Source organism: Phycodurus eques, chromosome 14, assembly GCF_024500275.1.
Source record: "Phycodurus eques isolate BA_2022a chromosome 14, UOR_Pequ_1.1, whole genome shotgun sequence".
Classification (NCBI taxonomy): domain Eukaryota; kingdom Metazoa; phylum Chordata; class Actinopteri; order Syngnathiformes; family Syngnathidae; genus Phycodurus; species Phycodurus eques.
Window position 1 is genome coordinate 13,119,327 of NC_084538.1, and position 20,203 is coordinate 13,139,529.

At 40.4% G+C, this 20,203-nt stretch overlaps 1 protein-coding gene across 9 annotated transcripts in view; it reads right to left on the minus strand.

Annotated features, from left to right (window-relative positions):
• Positions 1-20,203, minus strand: part of LOC133412675 (ryanodine receptor 3-like) — a 113,677-nt gene that overhangs the window by 86,231 nt on the left and 7,243 nt on the right. For 7 of the 9 annotated variants that reach the window (XM_061696220.1, XM_061696213.1, XM_061696212.1 and 4 more), the window contains exons 2-6: positions 8,640-8,759; positions 5,548-5,652; positions 5,020-5,040; positions 472-486; positions 35-109 (exon numbers count right to left, since the gene is read on the minus strand). In XM_061696220.1, coding sequence (XP_061552204.1) covers positions 35-109; positions 472-486; positions 5,020-5,040; positions 5,548-5,652; positions 8,640-8,759 — 336 coding nt within the window. The remainder of the gene's footprint in view (positions 1-34; positions 110-471; positions 487-5,019; positions 5,041-5,547; positions 5,653-8,639; positions 8,760-20,203) is intronic. The other 2 variants (XM_061696219.1, XM_061696218.1) reach the window with 1 other exon arrangement.

Below are 20,203 nucleotides of genomic sequence, written 5' to 3' on the forward strand. Positions count from 1 at the left end.
CTGTAATCCAGTTTAATGGGATGCGATTTCTTACCATGGAACTGAAGGAGTGCCGTAGGAGGATGGCATGTCCGTACAGTAGAGTCTTGTGGCCACCACTCTGTGCTGCCTGAGGGCATAATTCACACATATACAGTACATAATTATGTCAATTACATGTCAGCTGAAACTGTAATATATGACCTCAGTGAGAACCTCCTCACAGACAAAGATGGCCTCATGCTGGGCATACATATCTTGGGGAAGGGGTCATCTCCCCATGAGATACTGTATGTGCAAGGATACAGGGTCATCTTTCCAGCAATGAGGAATGTGGGAAGGATGCTTGACTACGGTCAGTCTTGTCAACATTAGCAGGGAATGGCTCCACCAATTGCAGAGTTAAAGATGCAGGAAGGGAACGGATGATATTACGAAAGGTGAAGTTTTGGTGCTGTTTTTGTTCCGGTGGAAACTACTATATTAACTCACCTTTCTTATCAGCCTCTAGGAAGCATTAAGGTAAAACAAGAGTTTCATTATTCTAAGTCTTTCTTGTCACCATGGTTGATGCAAATGACCTACATAATTTCTGTCAATAAGTACATGTTTAAGAATGAATATTCAAGAAAATGCTGTCTGTCACACCAAAACTCTTTAATCACAAAAATGACATGGCAAAGGAGGACTATAACATAATGCTATGAATCTCCTAATGGCATTACAGTTTGTGACATACACTAAATGGATAAAAGGTGGAGGGAAATATGGATTTGGTGGTGTTGAGATCAGGATTTCATCAAGTTCTTTCACACCAAACTCATTTTGTCTTTGTGGGGCCATGCTATTTGCACTGGGTCACCATCATGCTGGAACATAAAGGGGTTTTCGAGAAAATCTCCCTACAACCGAACTAAGCATTGAATTCTTTGAATCGATAAGCCGGCACGGTGACGACTGGTTAGCACAGCCGCCTCACAGTTCTGGGAACCGGGGTTCAAATCCCGGCCCCGCCTGTGTGGAGTTTGCATGTTCTCCCCGTGCATAGGTGGGTTTTCTCCGGGTACTCCGGTTTCCTCCCACATCCCATAAACATGCGTGGTAGGTTGATTGGAGACTGAATTGCCCGTAGGTGTGAATGTGAGTGCAAATGTTTGTTTCTATGTGCCCTGCAATTGGCTGGCGACCGGTTCAGGGTGTACCCTGCCTCCCGGCCGAAGATAGCTGGGATAGGCTCCAGCACGCCTGCGACCCTAGTGAGGAGAAGCGGCTCAGAAAATGGATGGATGGATGGATGGATGGATGAATGGACTCGATAAGCTTAAAAATTAAGATTCGCGACAACTTAAAGGACCAACCCTCCTGCTGCTAACAGATCACTTAACTGCTTAAATGGTGTCTCCCACAAATGTTGTCCATATAGGGTATATATAAACCATGGAATATATTGTTGAAAGCCTCCCCCCATTCTTACTTATTCTGTTCTCTCTATATACAATATGCACCATCACTGACTACCAGGACAACAGCCAGCCAGTGATTTGATGCTGACTGCAGCACGGGCTTCCAAGATTGTGTGCAGCAGGCTACGACTCAAATTGTTGAGGTATACTGAGTTTAATGCAGTGAGACACATCCAGCTGCAATCACCACGACCAATAAACCCAAGCCTCCCACCCCTATACCACTGTGAGGCAGTCATCTATATAGACGAAGCACAGTGAAAGTGATCGAGGCACACAAACACTTTGATGCTGTTGCCACAATTACTAAAATGAGAAAATGCATCAGCTGTTAGCTAATTAAACCATAAGGGTAAAGCGTTTTTGATTAAATGGATATAGAAGGACGTGGATGGTGTAGAATGTCATGCAGCTGTGGACCACAAGTGATGTATTTAATCCAACAGCGGGACATCTGGCAGACCACCCCTTCAATGTGCAGGACTCCTGCTGCTGTTTGTTTTATTAGCCAAACTCTGTTATACTCTGGAAGTAGCCACAAATAGAGCAACAAAGGAAGTCTTCTGGGCAGTGCTGTCTCTTTGACGGACTGCTGCTGGATATCAAGCTCTGTGTGGTTGGCATGCTCTTGGTATGTTATCTTTGAAGTTTATGATGGTCCCCCCTGTGTGTCCTGGCTAAATCAGAGCCGACCAGCAATGTGCTTCAGCCAGCATCTATTGATAAGCCCATCTGTTCCAAGCCCTATTGATTTCAGCGCCTTGGCCTAGACATATTCAACCTTCAGCTCCTCTGTAATGGTGCTTCCTTCAGTGACATCTCAGCTAAGGCGAAGAATGACGAAGAGGCCGACACTATTGATAACAGATATGCACGGGTGGAAAAAATGCACAGAATAGCACTGCACAAACAAACAAATTAGCAGGGGTATTTGCAACTAGATGTTGTTAAAGGCTAACAAAATAATTATTCCTCACTATACTGAAAACCATGCAATATTATGACCTCTGTTATGAAGGTTAAATTGGCATTACAGTGGATTTGTTTTTTTATTCACAATTTCCTGTTTTCAATTTCTGAATTGTCAACCTAAATTTGGTAAGAATTGGTATGTTTGGTATACATTTGTATTTTCTCATCATGATTTTCCCATTACACTATTAAAATGCGGAATATATTAAAACAAATATGTTTTTCGGTCGAAATTTTCAATGTGTAGATATATAACTGTCTGAATGTCAAAACAAATTGGATCCAGACCTGACTACTGATTGTGCATGGCTATTTAGCATACTTAGGGCCATTCTCAATTTTACACATTAGCCTTCGTTTCACCCATTAGCCCTTGGTTTTGCACATTCACGAGAACAAAGCGGTGTCCCAATTCTCCGTAAGGATTAGGGGTAGGACTAACACAAAGGGTTACACACCCCTTCAAACCAAGTGTGGTCCGGAACCTCACCTGAAAGCGAGGGTTATAGAATTCGGCCTCCGCTGACTGACACAGAGCTTGCTTAAAAGACGACGGAACGTCGTCGTAGTTTTACAAGAATGTACGTGAGAATAATTAGTGATATTCATAGTAATGATAATCATGTTTTTATCAACATAAATATTAGCTATGTTTTGAGTTGTTGATAAATAGCTCGTTAGCTGTGTAGCTAATGTAGTATCACTAGTAATGTCGCTTCTGACTACTGTGATGTTCGCTTTCCATATAGTTTAGCTGTAGCCTATAATCACTCATATAATGCAGCATTTCATCGACATGAAGCGGTTAGCTGTGAATAAACATTTTACTTGGAAACAGATATGACTTAATAATCAGATGCAATTTCCTCAACAGGGACACCCCAAGACAACTGCCTTCTACAACAGCCCACAGAAGGTATGTTACTAAATGAAGAAAAATGCTGGGCATTTTTTTCCCATTCTATTCTACCTGAAAATCAGATACGTGAATTTAGCGGTGGTCCAATTCAGTTGGGATTTTCTGTGATTCTGACAAAGCTGAAAAAGGCATCGAAAATCACATGTTCACAGGATTCTGAGGTGATGGAAAACTATATGGAGGTGATTCACTATTATTATTCTTGCTTTCTGTGAAGTTTGAAGTAACTCTGACAAACATGGTGCTCTCAGTTTGATCATCAAAGTAAAATGCTCAGAAGGCTTTAGCAGACGCCGCTCTGTTTAAACGTTACATTTCCATATCAACTAATAAGAATATTTGTTCTACCGAAGAGTGAAAGTTTCAGTCACAAGATTTGTAATGATCTACTGTGATTTCTGGCCAGAGAATCTTGGCATACTTTTTTTTTGACATAATAAGTGGCATAAAATCCTTAATCCTTATCAGATTCTTACAAAAGAGTGCTCATTTTATCACAGCTATTATTTATGTACAGCTCTCCAACTAAAATATAGATAGTGCTTTTAAATTTGTTGTTTATGTTCTTAACATTATATTGTTATTTTTATTTCTGTTTTGATACATTTCTCACATATTTTAATTATTCAAAAAAATTTGCAATACCTGAATGTAAATAAGCACACTCCTACCATATCATCTTATGGAAATTCTCCCAAATGTGAACAGCTGCATGTTCTGTAAATCAATACAGTATGCTTCAATGCAGCAAATTGTGAGATGGCTAACTTTTTTTTCTCTAGCTCCATCTGTTTCACAAGTGTAATTCATTGCATTTTAATAAGATGTCTTGCCCCCATTTGCAATGTTGAAATCAGGGGGTCTTCAGGGTAAATAAAAATTTTGCAGGTGGTCCCGGACCTTAAAAAGGTTTAGAGCTGCTAGACTATGTGTTCTGAGCATTACCTCAGTGGTTTATCTATATTTTGGGCTGACTTTTTCCATAGCTGCCTTCCATAATTCCCTGCCAGCACACCCCAGGATTTTCTCCGGGTGCTCTGCTTTCCTCCCAAAAACATGGGTGGTAGGTTAATTGAAGACTCCAAATTGCCCATAGGTGTGAATGTGAGTTTGAATGGTTGTTTGTTTATATGTGCCGAGCGATTGGCTGGCGACCAGTTCAGGGTGTACCCCGCCTCTCCCCCAGAGTCAGCTGGGATAGGCTGCAGCTCGCCCGCGACCCTAGTGAGAATAAGCGGTAAGGACAATGAATGAATTAGTAGAGATTTATGCTCCTTATCCCAGTGGAATGCTTGCATCATCTCATCGAGCCATGATAACTAAAAGAAGATACTGTGACAAATGTAATCTTATCTGACATAAGCGAGACTCATATAAAACAAATGATACTGGTATGAAGAGCCAACAGAATATCCTGAGGACACAAATAATATTATGACACTTACATTCGTGAAAGGGAGCTGTCTGAGAGGAGGCTAAAACTCTATTTGTCTCTGTCAGCTCTCTGTCTCTGATGTAAGACAGTATACTCATAGAGCATCAAATTCTATATTTTCACCACTAACCCACAACAACCACAAGTCCTATTATGGAGACAAAGGTCTCAGTGTTATGTGTCTTTGGACGTCATTTCACTGCGTCATGCATTAGGGGTAAAAAGGGAAATGGTATGAGCAGCGAACATACCCATCGATCCGGGCCACGTGTCTACCATGTGGAAGATGGAGATTGAACACAGACAGTAAAAGACAAAGACGGAATAATAAACATAAGACAAAAGTACAGGAATATGAAGAGAAATTACATATAAATGATGATAAATTCACCTCATATTGATTAAATGTGCACCTAACGTCCAGCTCGTCTCATTATTCTTGAAGTAGCTTGGTAATGAGCTTTTTGTACAAAGTTTGTTTCTCCCAAAGAAAACTGTGGAGCTAAATTAGACCACTGTGTCGCCTTCATCCTCATTAATATTCATGCAGGCCAGGACCTCTTGGCAACTGGGGTCCCCTGGTCACTGCAGTGGGCTTATTTAGGCTATTAATCTCTAAACCTAAACTCGGCAGACTGCAGACACTGCAAATGAAAATATTTTCCAAATACTGCACAGCCTGCAGTATAGAGTATGAAGCTTGCGATGGCACGTCATTTGTGATTGAGTTTCACTTTACAAGTGTGGTCTTTACTACATTTGTGATTAGCGTTGCTCACCCCTTCACTGTTCTGTCCACTTTTAGACAGCATCTCCTGCAGGGCCCGCACTGACAGGGACTGTTCCAGCACAAAGGTACAGATGCATAGGTCTGGAGGGACATACTGCAGCAACAGAACAGAGCGGCTCAGGTTAGAAATTAGGACACATTACTGTAACATTTATTTTTTGGGGACTGGATTCAACTATTCAAAAAAAATCAGTGAATCAAATTAACACATACAAATACTCACCCTCTTAGCACATTGGCATACACTGTGATAAACTGCACAGTAAATGTTCTTATAGTAGTATATATACAAAGTACACACACACGTCATTAATTATAAACATTAAGTTGATGTTCTCAACAGATATCACTCAGTTATTCCACCATATTAAAGCTTAATTGGAATGTATTTCTTTTAACAGTGTGGGACATGTTCAAGTAGAGGAATTGACCAGGAGGTCACACTTTCAGACACGATTTTAAGTAATGTTTTTATTTAAAAAAAAATAAATAAATAATAATACTTTTTTAAAAACAGTATAACATAAATCAACAATAAATGTGGCAGTTATATAAGGTACACATTCCACAAAGTACTGGTAACAAATACAGAAATGACAACAACAATTAACGTCACAATAAGGACGTTAATTGTTGCAAACAAATAATAATAATCCACAGCGATTGAGAGGAGCTGCTATGACTGGACATGATTGAAATTGTCTTTGTTCACGTCCGCAGCGGAGTAGACCTCACTTTTTAAAATATGCTGTTTTACTTTCATCTGCGAAATTACCAAAGCTCAGTCTAACCCGCCTCCACGCAAATTTACACTCCCCGTTGCGCCAGATTTACACCGGTCACAAAAATAGAGTCCATTGTGTTGCGTAAAGGATTGCTGTTAAAAGACTGCATTAAATGAGTTGTACAAAATAATAAAGACTAAAATATATGTACCACGTGAGTGCAGGATAAAAGTAACATTATGTTTCTGTGGAGAAATTATACGAAATGGCTGGATGGGAAGCAATGCAGCCCCGCCCTTCTCAACCCCTGTGGGTGATTAACAGTGGAACTTTGCCCCTTCCAAGCAATGTTGAACTGCCCTACAGAGCATGGCGGTAAAATGAAGGTCCAGGGGAGCGTGAGTGGATGATGAGTGTCCATTCCTGGCAGGATACACTCTCACAGGGCAAAGCAGAGAGACATCTTTACAGCAGCTTGTGCCAAAACCAATCGTTGAGGCAAATAGCGTTGGTGGCTTGGCTGTATCACATTATTTATTTATAGTTTCAGAAAGGGTTAAGACTGATTCCGTTCTTCTCTTTAGCTTAAATGCAGATGACAGAACATACAAGAGGTCGTGAAAGAACTGGCCTGTTACTCTCAGTTGGTGTTAATATTAACACACTGAGAAGGACTGACCTGATGGGAGTTAATCACAATCAGTAGGTCAATTGATTGGTTACCATTGTAAAACATACACTTTATATCAGACCCATACTGTTATGCTGCCCTGGTGGCTCATTTACTAGACCAGCTCACCCTCACAGCAAAGCTTCTAATTCGGTATAGGTTTTTAGTGTTGTTGTTTTTTCTTTAAACAGTGCACCAATGAAGACAGAGTAACGCATAGGAAAAACATCAATCACACATCTCTGGTTTAATTACCATTCAATATGGGAAGAGAGACCCTCCGCCTCCCCAATTAACACAAACATTTTCATTGTGGGAGCTGGTTGAGGGCAACACAAGTTACTGAAATGGTAGATGGAACAATAATTCTCAGATTTCCAGTCAGCTATTTAGGACTGTCTTACACACCCACAGTTCAGGGTGAACCCTGCCTCTCGCCCGAAGATAGCTGGGATAGGCTCCAGCACAGCCGTAGTGAGGATAAGCGGTAAGGAAAATGAAGGAATGAATGAATAATAGTTAATCAGTTTGTCAGGCAATGAATGATGTTTTAATGAGAGTCAATGGATATGGAAGTGGAGCTGATGTTTACAGTTTGTTTATTAATTTTTCCTAGATGTGGAAGAACTTCTTGATCTGGATAAAACACTAATTTCCCAAGTGAAAAATGTCTTGGCTAAGGATGGATACAGTACCTATTTGTATTGTCCCACTTTTTAAAACTCTTAAGAACCATAAAGGTACTGTACTTTGTGTTAAAGTACCAAAAGGGTGAAGACATTACAGACTGAATGACTTTGGTAAAACATTTGTTTTATTCTTGAAATAAACCTCCATGTTCTAAGAATAGAAAAAAACAAAAGCTGATGTCTTTCATTGCTGTTCTTTATTTACTGAGATGTGTTCTTAATGATTAATTGATTAGCAGTTTGCAGTGTTACGCTTCAATTATGTCAAGCTATGCGATGCTAATGCCTATACTGTATTTACTTAGTGGATTAAAAAACGAACCAAATCTTTTTCAGAACCATGCTGTGGTGGGTAAACAAATTGTATATAGTTACAGTTGCACCAACTATAAAACACAGCATCAGCTACAGAAGCACAGCTCAGCAATAATAAAGTTGAAGGCAGCTACAGCAAGTGACAACACAGTCAATGAAACAATCTATCATAAATGTCCAGGGGTGTAATTCAAACAAATCATCATCAGACAGCAGGTCCACCAAGGCAGAGTCATCTCTGAACCTATGCAAGAAAATCTCATAAAGGAGGCTGCATTAGATGCAAGCTGATAATGCGTTTTTCAGTGCATATCCAGTTGGCTTCCCTGACTGTTTGCTGCAACAAAATAATGAGCTTAATGGGTGTTTGGTTCCCGCTGAGCTCTCGCCTAGATGAATATAAGCTTTCATCCAGTTCACTTTTAGTAGTTCTGTGGAATTAGGTGACTAGATTAGATTACTTTACAGAAAAAGAAGCACAAATGGTTTTACATAAAGGATCTTAGCCGAAACATTTAACTCCACCAGAACATTTGATTTGATTAATGTTCTTGTATATTTAAGGCAATTGCAAGGTTTCTGCATTGGGTGTCCACAGACCGCTTAAGACTTGCACACAGATGGATGGATGGCCGGATGGACGGATGGAAGGTAGACAATAGACATTAGTTTGTGTGCCTACCTTTGCCTCAGATGTTGGCTCCAGGTAACACAGCCGGTTGCCCAGCCCTTCGGCAGCCAGGCAAAACTTTCGGTTCTCCTTCTGGATGCAGGCCACGCACTGGAGCACCACTTCATCATCCTGTCAAGACAAAACGGACTTCAATCTGGGTGTGCACTCATGCAGAGCACATGGCCACCCTGAAATCTTTGGCCAGGACACTTAGCTCCAGAGACCTTGGGACTGTTCAGTGGTCAGTTCACCACTTGCATTGCATTGGCAGTTCAATAATGAATGCAAACAGGCATAGATCATATGTGATAACCCTAACATAAAACGGCAGTTAGTGGAGTACTTCTACAACCGTCAAAATGGTATAGTTACAGTTGCAAGAAAGGAAAATGTCAACCCTTTGGCATTACCTGGATCTCTGCATAAATTGGTCCGGACATACAGTATGATCTGATATTTACCTAAGTCACAACAAAAGACAAACATTTTTTTTTTTATTACAGTAATACCTCACAAACAATTACATTATATGTTTTCATGTAAATGTCACAGTGCAGGTGAAAAAAAGTAAGTGAACATTTGGATTTAATAATTGGTTGAGCCTATGTCAGCAGTGATAACCTCAATCAAACGTTTCCTGTAGTTGCAGAAAAAATGTATTGATAAATTTGGAAACAAATTTTTCTGTCAATGATAGAAACGTGTCCAGGCCCTGAAGTACTAAAGCTGTCACAATACACAATACACAATACACACCTCCACCATACTTCACAGTCGGGATGAAGGTTGGATGGAGGTTCTCCACACATAGTGTTGTGTGTTCCTGACAAACAACTCATCTTTGGTTTTATCTGCCCAAACAATGCAGTAACTTGCCTGTAGCAAGGCGGAACATCCAGGCACTCTTTTATAAACATCAAACTTGCAGTGATGTTAGTCCGAACAACAGTGACGTCCTTCGCTGTGTCCTTCTTGTTTAATATTGTACTTATCGTAGATTTGATTGGCTTTTTCTGCTCATTGAGCATTCTGCACTGTTCTCTTGCAGTCGTCTTTACAGTACAGCCACTCCTTAATTTATAGGTATTCTGAGAGTTCTTTCATGCAAAGCATGGCTCACATCGGGCAGAGGTTCTTCAGAATATCCATCCGTCTATTTTACGTACCGCTTCACTAGGGTCGTGTACGTGCCGGAGCCTATCCCAGCTATCTTCGGGCGAGAGGCGGGGTACACCCTGAACTGGTCGCCAGCCAATCACAGGGCACGTATAAACAAACAACCATTAGCACTCGCATTCACACCTACAGGCAATTTAGAGTCTTCAATGAACCTACCATGCATGTTTTTGTGATGTGGGAGGAAACCGGAGTACCCGGGGCAAACCCACGCAGGCCCGGGAAGAACATGTAAACTCCCCACAGGAGCGGCCAGATTTGAACCCAGCTCCTTAGAACTGTGAGAGGTGCTAACCAGTTGTCCATCATGCCGCCTTCCTTCTTCAGAATAGAAAACTCAAAATTAGTGTGTGATTTTTATAGGGCAGGGCACTTCTACGCGACACCTCCAATCGAGTCATATTGATTCGGCTCGAGGTTGGCTGACTCTTGACTCCAATTAACTCTCGGGAAAGTCATTGGGCTAGGCTTTGTTATTTTAATTTTTTTGTCTTTTTCATTTGTTTCTTTATTGGCCCACATTATTTTAGAGCAGGGCTTTAAAATCCAGTTCCTCCCTGGGACAGAAAATAAAACTGTAATAACTAATCCTAAAACCACAGCAGCCATATATTTATAGTATCAAAATGCCCTTAGTGAAGGAATTGTGTGCCAGCCGGCCGATGAATAAAATTTGCGAACAGCATTTTACTCTGATGATTTAAAATACATAAATATATGTAACAGTGTATATAATATCCGACTACAATGATCAATGTTGATAATTCAATACATCTCATATAAAAGCCATTAAATAACCCTCATGGAGGGCATCAAAATAACACTAAACAACCTCATCTCACTATCCCGCTATGCTCTCCACACCTGTTTAATTAGCCAGACAGTCAAACGGTTATCTGTCTGTCAAACCCACATCTAAACAAAATACTTAATATATAATATTTTTAAAAACTATATTTTATTCTATTTGTTTAGACATTTACCGAAGTTTTTCATGTCAAAGAATCTTTGATCAGCATGCTGAAACCCAAACACATTTAAATGATATTTTCCTATGAGGATGCATAATCATTTCATATTCCTCAAGCATATTGTGGTATGCTGCAAATATTAAACCGAGCACTCAAGTACACCACACAGCGTTAAAGCTTAGCGCACACAGAGAGTTGTTTTTCTCTCCCTCGACTAGCTAAATGGAAGGTTTCCCTTTCTAAATGCAATGATCAAACACATCCATGGCTGATCCCTTTGATCCCCACCCAACCTCTTTAAGGCTATTTACACTGTTTGTATGTTGCAAATTAGGTTGAAGCAATTAATTAAAACATTCCAGGATTAAAAAAAAAAAAATAGACTGCCTAAATGAAAATATGTACAGTATGTTTTTCTTGGACAACATTACTGTAGTAAAAATTAATTAGTGTGATAGTTTTTGAGAAGTTCTAACTAGATTTCTTGGGCATGCTGGTGACGGACATTTAAAATGTGAAAAATTGCAATGGCATACTGTACTTATAACAAATGTTTTAATGAGAGTCAATGCAAATGGGAGTTGAGCTGACCTTTGCATGAGTACGTACAGTACGTGACAAATTTTGTAAACATGATAAAGGCATGCCATTGCTATCGGGTCACAGTACATTTTTTTAAGAAAGATTTCTTAGCATGTTAATAACATTATCTTAAAATATCATACAACATTCATGCAGATGGCTGGACTCCTTGACTGCAGTGCCTCTGCTTCAGTTTTCTTCCACCGTTGCGAAGCACTCTGTGCCAGCTTGATTGCATAGCAGTTAAATTATCCCCTTTGCCAGAAGCTACTGATTTTTTTTCTAAATACAGCTGCTATAACAAGCATCCAATACCACTGTTGCACAAACGAGATGATAGTTTTGAAGACTTTAAACGCTGAACTTGTACTAGTTACGCTTCACGATAGCAGAGGAAGCGGAAATCTGCTGATATGCGGCACTATGGGACAAGGAAGGGGGCGGGAGATTGTTGTACAATGGCCAGCTGCATTATTTAATGTGAGGAATGTGCTGAGAGCAGAATGCAGTGGCAATAAAGTAACAATATCCGTAAAATCTATGTTACAGTGCAGCCTGATGAAAAAGTGCAACCAAAGCTGAATGAATATATAAGCCTCAGGGCCGTGATGTGCAAGACACACTTTTTTTTTTAGTTGGCACTCATGCAGATCAGTCCTAGTAGAACACTCAAATTCTAAGCACATAGTGAAATAAAAAAATAAAAAAATAAATAACTGTGTTTTAACTATGTAAATGTTGAACTATCATTTCAGGTAGCATTTATGCAACATTTATTCTAAAAGATGGACTACAGTAATGGATGACCTCAGACTCCACCATATTGCACGAGAGCTCAGCACCTATAGCAACAAGGATCAAAGAATTAACTACAGTATGTGTTTTGCATTTTCTTTAGTGGTTTGTGACACTTATTCAAAAGACGAAAGAACCCTCAACAAGGGGTATTAAGAGACAAAGAACAGAAGAACAGAAGAAGAATATGCTGGGCTAAAATTCAGACACTTGTATGAAATTCAGATACTTGTACAGTTTGACTCTGAAACAGATTACTTCTAATACCACTACTTTTTTTATGGACAATTGTAGAAAGCTGAGCAAAAATCTTTCACCTAAATAAGAGTTCAAGGGATTTCCACATACTGTATTTTAAACAATTGTCAGAGTAACCTGTGTAAAATGCACAACTAAGGAACAAAAAGGGATTAGATCCCCCCAGCCATTAGAATTCATCTTGTGACATTAAAGTGACCGTTAGACCGAATGTTATCGCTATCCATCCATCCAATTTCCATCCCGCTTATTCTCACTAGGGTCGCAGACGTGCTGGAGGCTATCCCAGCAGACTGAGCGAGAGGCAGGGTACACCCTGAGCTGGTTGCCAGCCAATCGCAGGGCACATACAAACAAACAACAATTCCAACTCACATTTACACCTATGGGCAATTGAGAGTCTTCAATCAACCTACCATGCATGTTTTCGGGATGTGGGAGGAAACCGGAGTACCCGGATAAAACCCACACAGGAGTAGGGAGAACATGCAAACTCCACACGGGGTAGGTCGGATTTGAACCCGGGTTCTCAGAAAAGTGAGGCAGATGTGCAAACCAGTTGTCTACCTTGCCACCAAGTTCTCTCTAGAGTTTAAAAAAATTAAAAAGAAAGAAAGAAAGAAAGAAAGAGAGAGAGAAAGAAAGAAACTCAGCTCACTGATACAAATGTTACTTGAAGAACCACTGCTCTGTGATGTCAACAAAGAGAATAATTTAATTATCCTCAAACAATGTTAGGCTTAAATTGATTCTCCAAGGGCACCTTGAGATTGAATTTGACTCTATTACGATATTCCCCCTCACACTCTCTTAGTCCTTTGTTCTGTGTAAATCTATAATCATATCGTCTCCATTGTGTGCACACTGCAGCAACACTGTAAAATCCATTTACCTCTGAGACCTGTGCGTGTAGTACTAAAGCATATCAATGAGCACTCCAATCATGGTAATTTTCCTGGGTTCGACCAATCACGTTCCTCAGATGCATGGGGAAAAGACAATATTGGTGGATATTTTTGCACAGTGACAGTAGGGCCTACTGAAGGTCTCCTCTCCTTTAAGCCACGAAGCCAATCACTGGACATGGGCTCGCTCATAGGCACTGTACGGGTTAACTTGGGCCGTAGCCCACCAGCGCTTGACTCCCCCTCCTTGTATCCAAAACAGGTCCTAGCAAAGTGCAACACCATCTACTTCTACCTTCTGTGACATCACGCACCCAAAACTTCCCCGGGAATTGATAAATAACTGTGAAAGTCAGCCTGCAGCATCGCCAACATGTTTGACTCCAAAGTGAGATAGGCGACGTAATGCAGCAGCAAATGCACTTTTGTAATGGTCCATCCAGATCTTCCAACGTTTTACCATGAAATTCCAGAATAAGATCATTTAAAGGTGACATACAGTGTTCTAACATGAACACTTCTTCGCGGGGATTAGGGATGGACTCTGCAGCAAACAGAGAAATCTGGAGGGAAAATCCAGATTAAAAAAAGGTTAGCCTAAAAATGTTTATAATAGCCTATAGAAAGCACTACTTTTGTCTCAATGAAAACTCCACAACTCAGTTCAAGATAGGTCCTTGGCATCAAGATGCCACAAAATGGCAGCAAAGCACTACTTTTTTCTCAAGGAGGCTCCTCGATTCCAGCGGAAGATCATTTAAAGGTGACATACGGTGTTCCCCCACTATTTTAGGGGGTTAGGGACCGAGCGCTGCTGTGAACAGATAAAATGTGCAAGTAATAGACGCTGCCTCTAAACACATTTATTTTTGACTACAGAGGCCTCATGATGGTGACAAGGCACTACTTTTGTCTCAATGAAACTCCTCAACTCATTTCAACATAGTTTCTTTGCACCAAGATGCCACAAGACGACGCCAAAATAAGTTTCATTTCTTTAGCCTGAGCAAAAAAGGAGGGAATAAGTGATTATTTTTATTATTTTTAGGTTTCCCCAAAAAAATCTGTGAAAAGGTGAATTTGCAAATGCCGAGTCAGCTGTGGCCCAAAGGTTAAGATCATCGCCTGCCACTGTGGGGGACCTAGGTTCAACACCCCAACCAGACCTTCTGCCCCGGACTCACGGCTGTGCTGTCCTTAAGCAAGACATTGATACCCCGAACGACTCCCCGGGCGCTTCAGCTGCCCCCTACTCCAGTGCGTTACACTAACAAGTGTGTGTGTTCATTGTGATGTGTAAAATGCAGAGAACAAATTTTGTGTGCATGCATACATGTTCATGACAATAAAGGTGATTCAAATCAATGGAAATACAGACGGTTAAACTGCATTATAGAAATTTGACTTTTTGATTTCTTGTAAACAAATAGTTGCGTCTCTGGAGTACCTGCCCACCCATCTAGTGTGAAAATAAACAAGCACGTAAATCTTTTGCTATCTATTTCTGAAAATGTGTCCGTCCTGCACTTCCATGTGCTTCTCCGCCCATGACATGACCAGCTAGACTGGGGCGAAGATCCAGATCCACGTCTAAGCAACAGCCGCCACATACCGGTACCCACAGCATTTATTTTTACAGATGCACGTTTCTTTTGCACACTCAGGGCTCTGCTCTCACAAGTAAAAGCAAGTAGCCGGTCACAGGTCACACTCACCAGCTAGATGATGAGAGCCAGCCCACTGAGCGACGCACAATATGTGGCCAAATGCAGGCCAGAATGTGTAAAGCCACTGGCAATATTGAGCTCACTTTTACGCGTACAGGTGAGATGACAAGAGGAGACGAGAGAGACCTTGCGGGCTAAGTCTCTCTCGTCACAAAGCTCAGGCTCCGCCACAGCCGTCAGGGTAATGAAATCCATTGGCCCACCAATATATGGAACGGGATGAGAGTTGCTTACTTGCTTGAGACAGGCACCTAAAAATGGGCTGATATCAGCAAAACAAGAAATACAATGTGTGAAGTCAACTATAATTCTTTATCCCGGGCGTATTTTGACAAAAGCCTGTCACAGACACCTGGAAACCGTTTTGGAATTGGGGGTGTGCATAATATGTCTTCACATTAAAGGAGTCAATTCAAGGAGTCTAGGACCATCACATCCTTCCTCACTGTCACAGTTTAGCTAGATTTTTTTATTTTAATTTTTTTTGCAAGAAACTCATATGTGAAAGTGTGGCAAAAAAGTGTCAAAAAAGAGGAAAAAAAATATTGAATCTGATTAAGTGCTGGGATGCTAATGAGAACCCTCAATTCATAACAATGTCATAACAATGCAGGACTTAACACCCGCTTGGTCGATTCTTTACATCAGTGTTTCCCAACCTTTATTAAGCTCAGGCACCCATTTAACATTAGAAAAATGTCACGGGACACCACCAAACAAAAATGTCTTGCAAAATTAGTATATGGAAATAATAATAATTTCATTTAGACTTACTCACAAATTGTCACTGTTTAGTTGAACACAAATCTGATTAATTTACAGGAAGCCATGATTAATTCTGTATGAAAGGCACAGGTTTATTTTACCTTCTGCCATCTAATGGAAGCGCATGTAAATGTTCTGCGTGTCACTGTATGCCGCTGGCTTAGATAGATGAAACAAGATATATATGTAATTAATTTATAATAATTTTCAGACAAATTAAGTAAAATTGGATAATTTCCCAGGGCACACCTGATGATCTCTCCTGGGGTCCCACGACACCCTAGTTGGAAATCACTGCTTTCCATGCACACAATCTTGGAGTTGATTATTACAGCCCAACATAGCATAACCGGGAACACTTTAACGATGCTTGTTGTTGTTCTACTGATTATGCTGAGACAATTCCTACTGTATTTATTACCAGAGCACACTCCTCATTTATGGTTAGTGGTTGAACAATACAAACAATTGCTTTGATTTAATGAAACATTTGTGAATCAGATTAGCTAGTGTGAAATACTCTGAAATAATAATGCTGTAGCCTGATGGAATAATATAATGACCCTCCTTCAAACAAAAAAAAACTTCACCATTACTTTAAACTCTTAACTGTTGCTGACTTTTAGTAATGTGACAACTAATCAATCAGGAATAACCATTCACCCTATATTGTAAAAATGTCAGTCTACCACTAATACCCCCCGTGCTTGACCTTGTACAAATGCTGGTATGCTAATGAATGATCAATTATCACTGTTGATGATCAGCAATTATAACTGTTTAAAACTACAAATATGTTTCTGTGTCTGGGAAAATATAATCCTGAGATAAACGTGCAATGAAGTCAAACGGGTCCGGAGGGGATTTTATTCCTGACTGTAATTCATTGTTATTCTGATCCTGTATTGAATGTAATTGATGGTGTTAATACCGAATTCTGGAGCCTTTCCACATCCTGGCAATAAAATGTAGACTAAAACTTGAAAGGTATAAAGAAAGGAAAAGAGATACATTTAAAGTCTCAAGGGGACTAAGGAGTTGCTTCTAATGAATGAAAAACAGCTCAATAAATACTTCAAGAAACAATGTTTGTATTTATAGACCTGACAATGCTAAATGACGGGAAATTTACCAAAATGGCACAACAGATGGACACGAATAATGCAGTGAAGAAGAATGCACTGCTGTAAGAAAAAATATCATTATATAATGTTCCATATGCACACAAAAAAACATACTGCAGCACTTGCAAAAAGCTTGTTAGAGGCAAAAAGGGAGAGGAGCAAGTTACTATCCTCTGTCTCAAAAGCAACCCCTGAATACGGTACTTGGAAAAGGGACTGTACTCCAGTTTAAAAAAAAAAAAGTAAAATGCAACACAGTGATGAAGAAAATACGACATTAATGTTGCTCACCAGATCAAAAGATGAGTAACTATAACAAGTTGATATTATCTAAAACACCGAAGGAAAACTTTTTTTGCTCATGGGTCGTGTTTAGTTTTAAAATGGACAGCTAGGCCATACCAGGCACAATCTCAGTTCGTTGTTTATGTGTCATGTAACGTTAGCTGAATGTGTTACGTTAGCATACCGTACACCTATTCAGCCTGTTGTTCTCTATTGTATTTTTATTTTAAATTGCCTTTCAAGATGAAATGTCTGTTCTTGATGCTGGATTTTATCAAATAAATTTCCCCCCAAAAAGGAGACATATACTCCAGTGCGACTTATATATGTTTTTTCTTTCTTTATTATGTATTTTTTGGCTGGTGCGACTTATACTCCGGAGAGAATTATACTCCGGAAAATACGGTAAGTTAAAAGTTGTAAAATATGTCCATGCAGATTCTCGGTTATCAAGGTTGAATCAAGTAAGGCAACTGGATTGTTCTTGTTTCAACAAACAAGAACCGTCTAGTTGCCTTGATTCAACCTTTGTAGAATGGGAGGAAAATGCTAAATCAATGAGGCAAATATTACAGTACGTTTGCTACTGTAAATTAGGGATGGGCGAGTACCTATACCAGGTATCCGTATCAGTCCAATACCGTCCTTATTTCAAAGTATTGTGTACTCGAGAAGGTTGCCGATACCAGCCACCAATATATTGGCAAAAAAATCTGACAACGGGTAAGTCCACCTTGCCAGTAGTTGGCACTACACTGGCGGTTTGTGTTAATTTAAATTTATGTATCAAAAGTACTATTGACATCGGTTATCGGTATCAGTGGGTACTCAAAAGTGAGTACTCCTACTGGTATCAGTCTGAAAAAAAAGTGGCATCAAACATCCCTACTGAATATATTCGGTGGGCCAATTAAAGAATGAAACGGTCCAAATGTGACCCGTAGGCCATACTTTGCCCATGAGGTGAAGGAAATTCTCTACAACAATACACACACACACAATAAATTACAGTATTATTGAAAGCCATCAAAGCAAGTGAACATTATTGATAAGTAAATAAGTTGTGCTCGATATGTGATAAGATAGACACAAGATTTTTATTCCATTATCTATCCATCCATTTTCTATGAAGCTTATGTTCACTAGGGTCAGGAGTAGGCTAGAGCAATGGTTCTCAAACTTTTTATACCAAGTACCACGCGAAAAATACTTGACTAACCCTAACCCTAACCCACCAGAATGACCAACATTAAAATACAGTCGCATACTAGGCCCAGGTGTTCATTAACAACAAAGTAAAGGTTGTATTCATAAAAAGCATTTTATTTATTAATATTACCACAAGCCCCTGTAACATTATGCACAGTTTTGAAGAGGCTTACATAATCCATCTATCCATTTTCTGAGCCGCTTATCCTCACAAGGGTCGCGGGAGTGCTGGAGCCTATCCCAGCTATCATCGGGGAGGAGGCAGGCTACACCCTGAACTGGTTGCCAGCCAATCGCAGGGCACATATAAATGAACAACCACTCACACTCACATTCACAGCTACTGGCAATTTAGAGTCTTCAATTAACCTACCATGCATGTTTTAGGGATGTGGGAGGAAACCGGAGTGCCCGGAGCAAACCCACGCAGGCACGGGGAGAACATGCAAACTCCACACAGGCGGGGGGCCGGGGATTGAACCCCGGTTCTCAGAACTGTGAGGCAGACGCTCTAACCAGTTGGATTTTTAAGAAAAATGGTCAAACCACTGTAACATTATGCACAGTTTGAACACTTAATTTAGTGATTGTTTTGCAGACGACTAGAGGGAGCCTGCGTACCACTAGTTGTACTGGTATGACAGTTTGAGAACCACTGAGCTAGAGCCTATCCCTGAGCTAGAGCCTATCCCATGTGACTTTGGGCAAGAGGCAGGGTACACCCTGGACTGGTTGGCATCTTATTCCATTATGAATGTGTCAATTCTCAACCAAATCTTTTGGGAATATTATACCATTCTGGAGCAATATCCTTTAAAATCATGGGACTTTGCTTTGATATCCTGTAGTGCATCAGTGCCAATGTGACAACATACTCCAGTGTTGTGGCTAAGAGTACAACTTCACCGAGTGCCCAATGCCAGCCAACAGTGTGCACAGGCTGACTCACATGCCAACACTTTGTACTTGGCAGAATGCTACAGCTGGAGTACAAAATCCAGCTGGGCAGCAGTTTCACCCCCTACAAGCTGTCTTTTTCTCTTCTCGCACAGTCGTCCATGCAGTGAGAGCATGTACTGTACAAGGGAGGTCTATTAGTGGGCTATCTAAAGCTGGAACATGAAAGCAGTACAAACTTCAGACTACGACTGTATGAGCCAGCAATAACTGAACAAAAATCCTTGACAACCTACATTGGACCCTTGTTACAGTTACAGTACATGCTGGACGTGAGCTGCTTTGTTTCATTTAAGCCATGCTCCAGAAAAACATCTTTGTTGAATGAATTAGCCGGTCACACTACGTAGTGTCCCGTGTTGGTATCGCAGCAAGCTTTGATTATTTGACGTAGTTGATAAAGCTATTACGATCCCGCCAACACACGCTAAGTTAGAAACACAAGCGCCAGATCAAGGTTTAAAGCTAAACTGAACTGGAGAGTAAGGTAGAAACATGACTAAAGAAGCTTGTTTGCAAAATATGCATATTTTCCTAACTCTAGCTTTGAAGTTTCAGAACAGAATTAAAGCACATGTTCATTAAGTGTGAAAGTGGCTGTGGGTCATCTGACGGGTGTGTTTATAAAAGGAGGCTTTCAGTGAACTCTGCATGCAGATTAAAGCCCTTCCTGGTCTGGAGGTATAAAGTCTGTCTGCATGCTACAGTACCAAAGCACTGGAGGAGTTAAGACTTTTTCATTGCACCTCGCAGCTCTGCTTCTCCTCCACAGTGGTAGCTTTAATCTGACAGTTAGCATTTTCGTCACCGCGTTGCTTT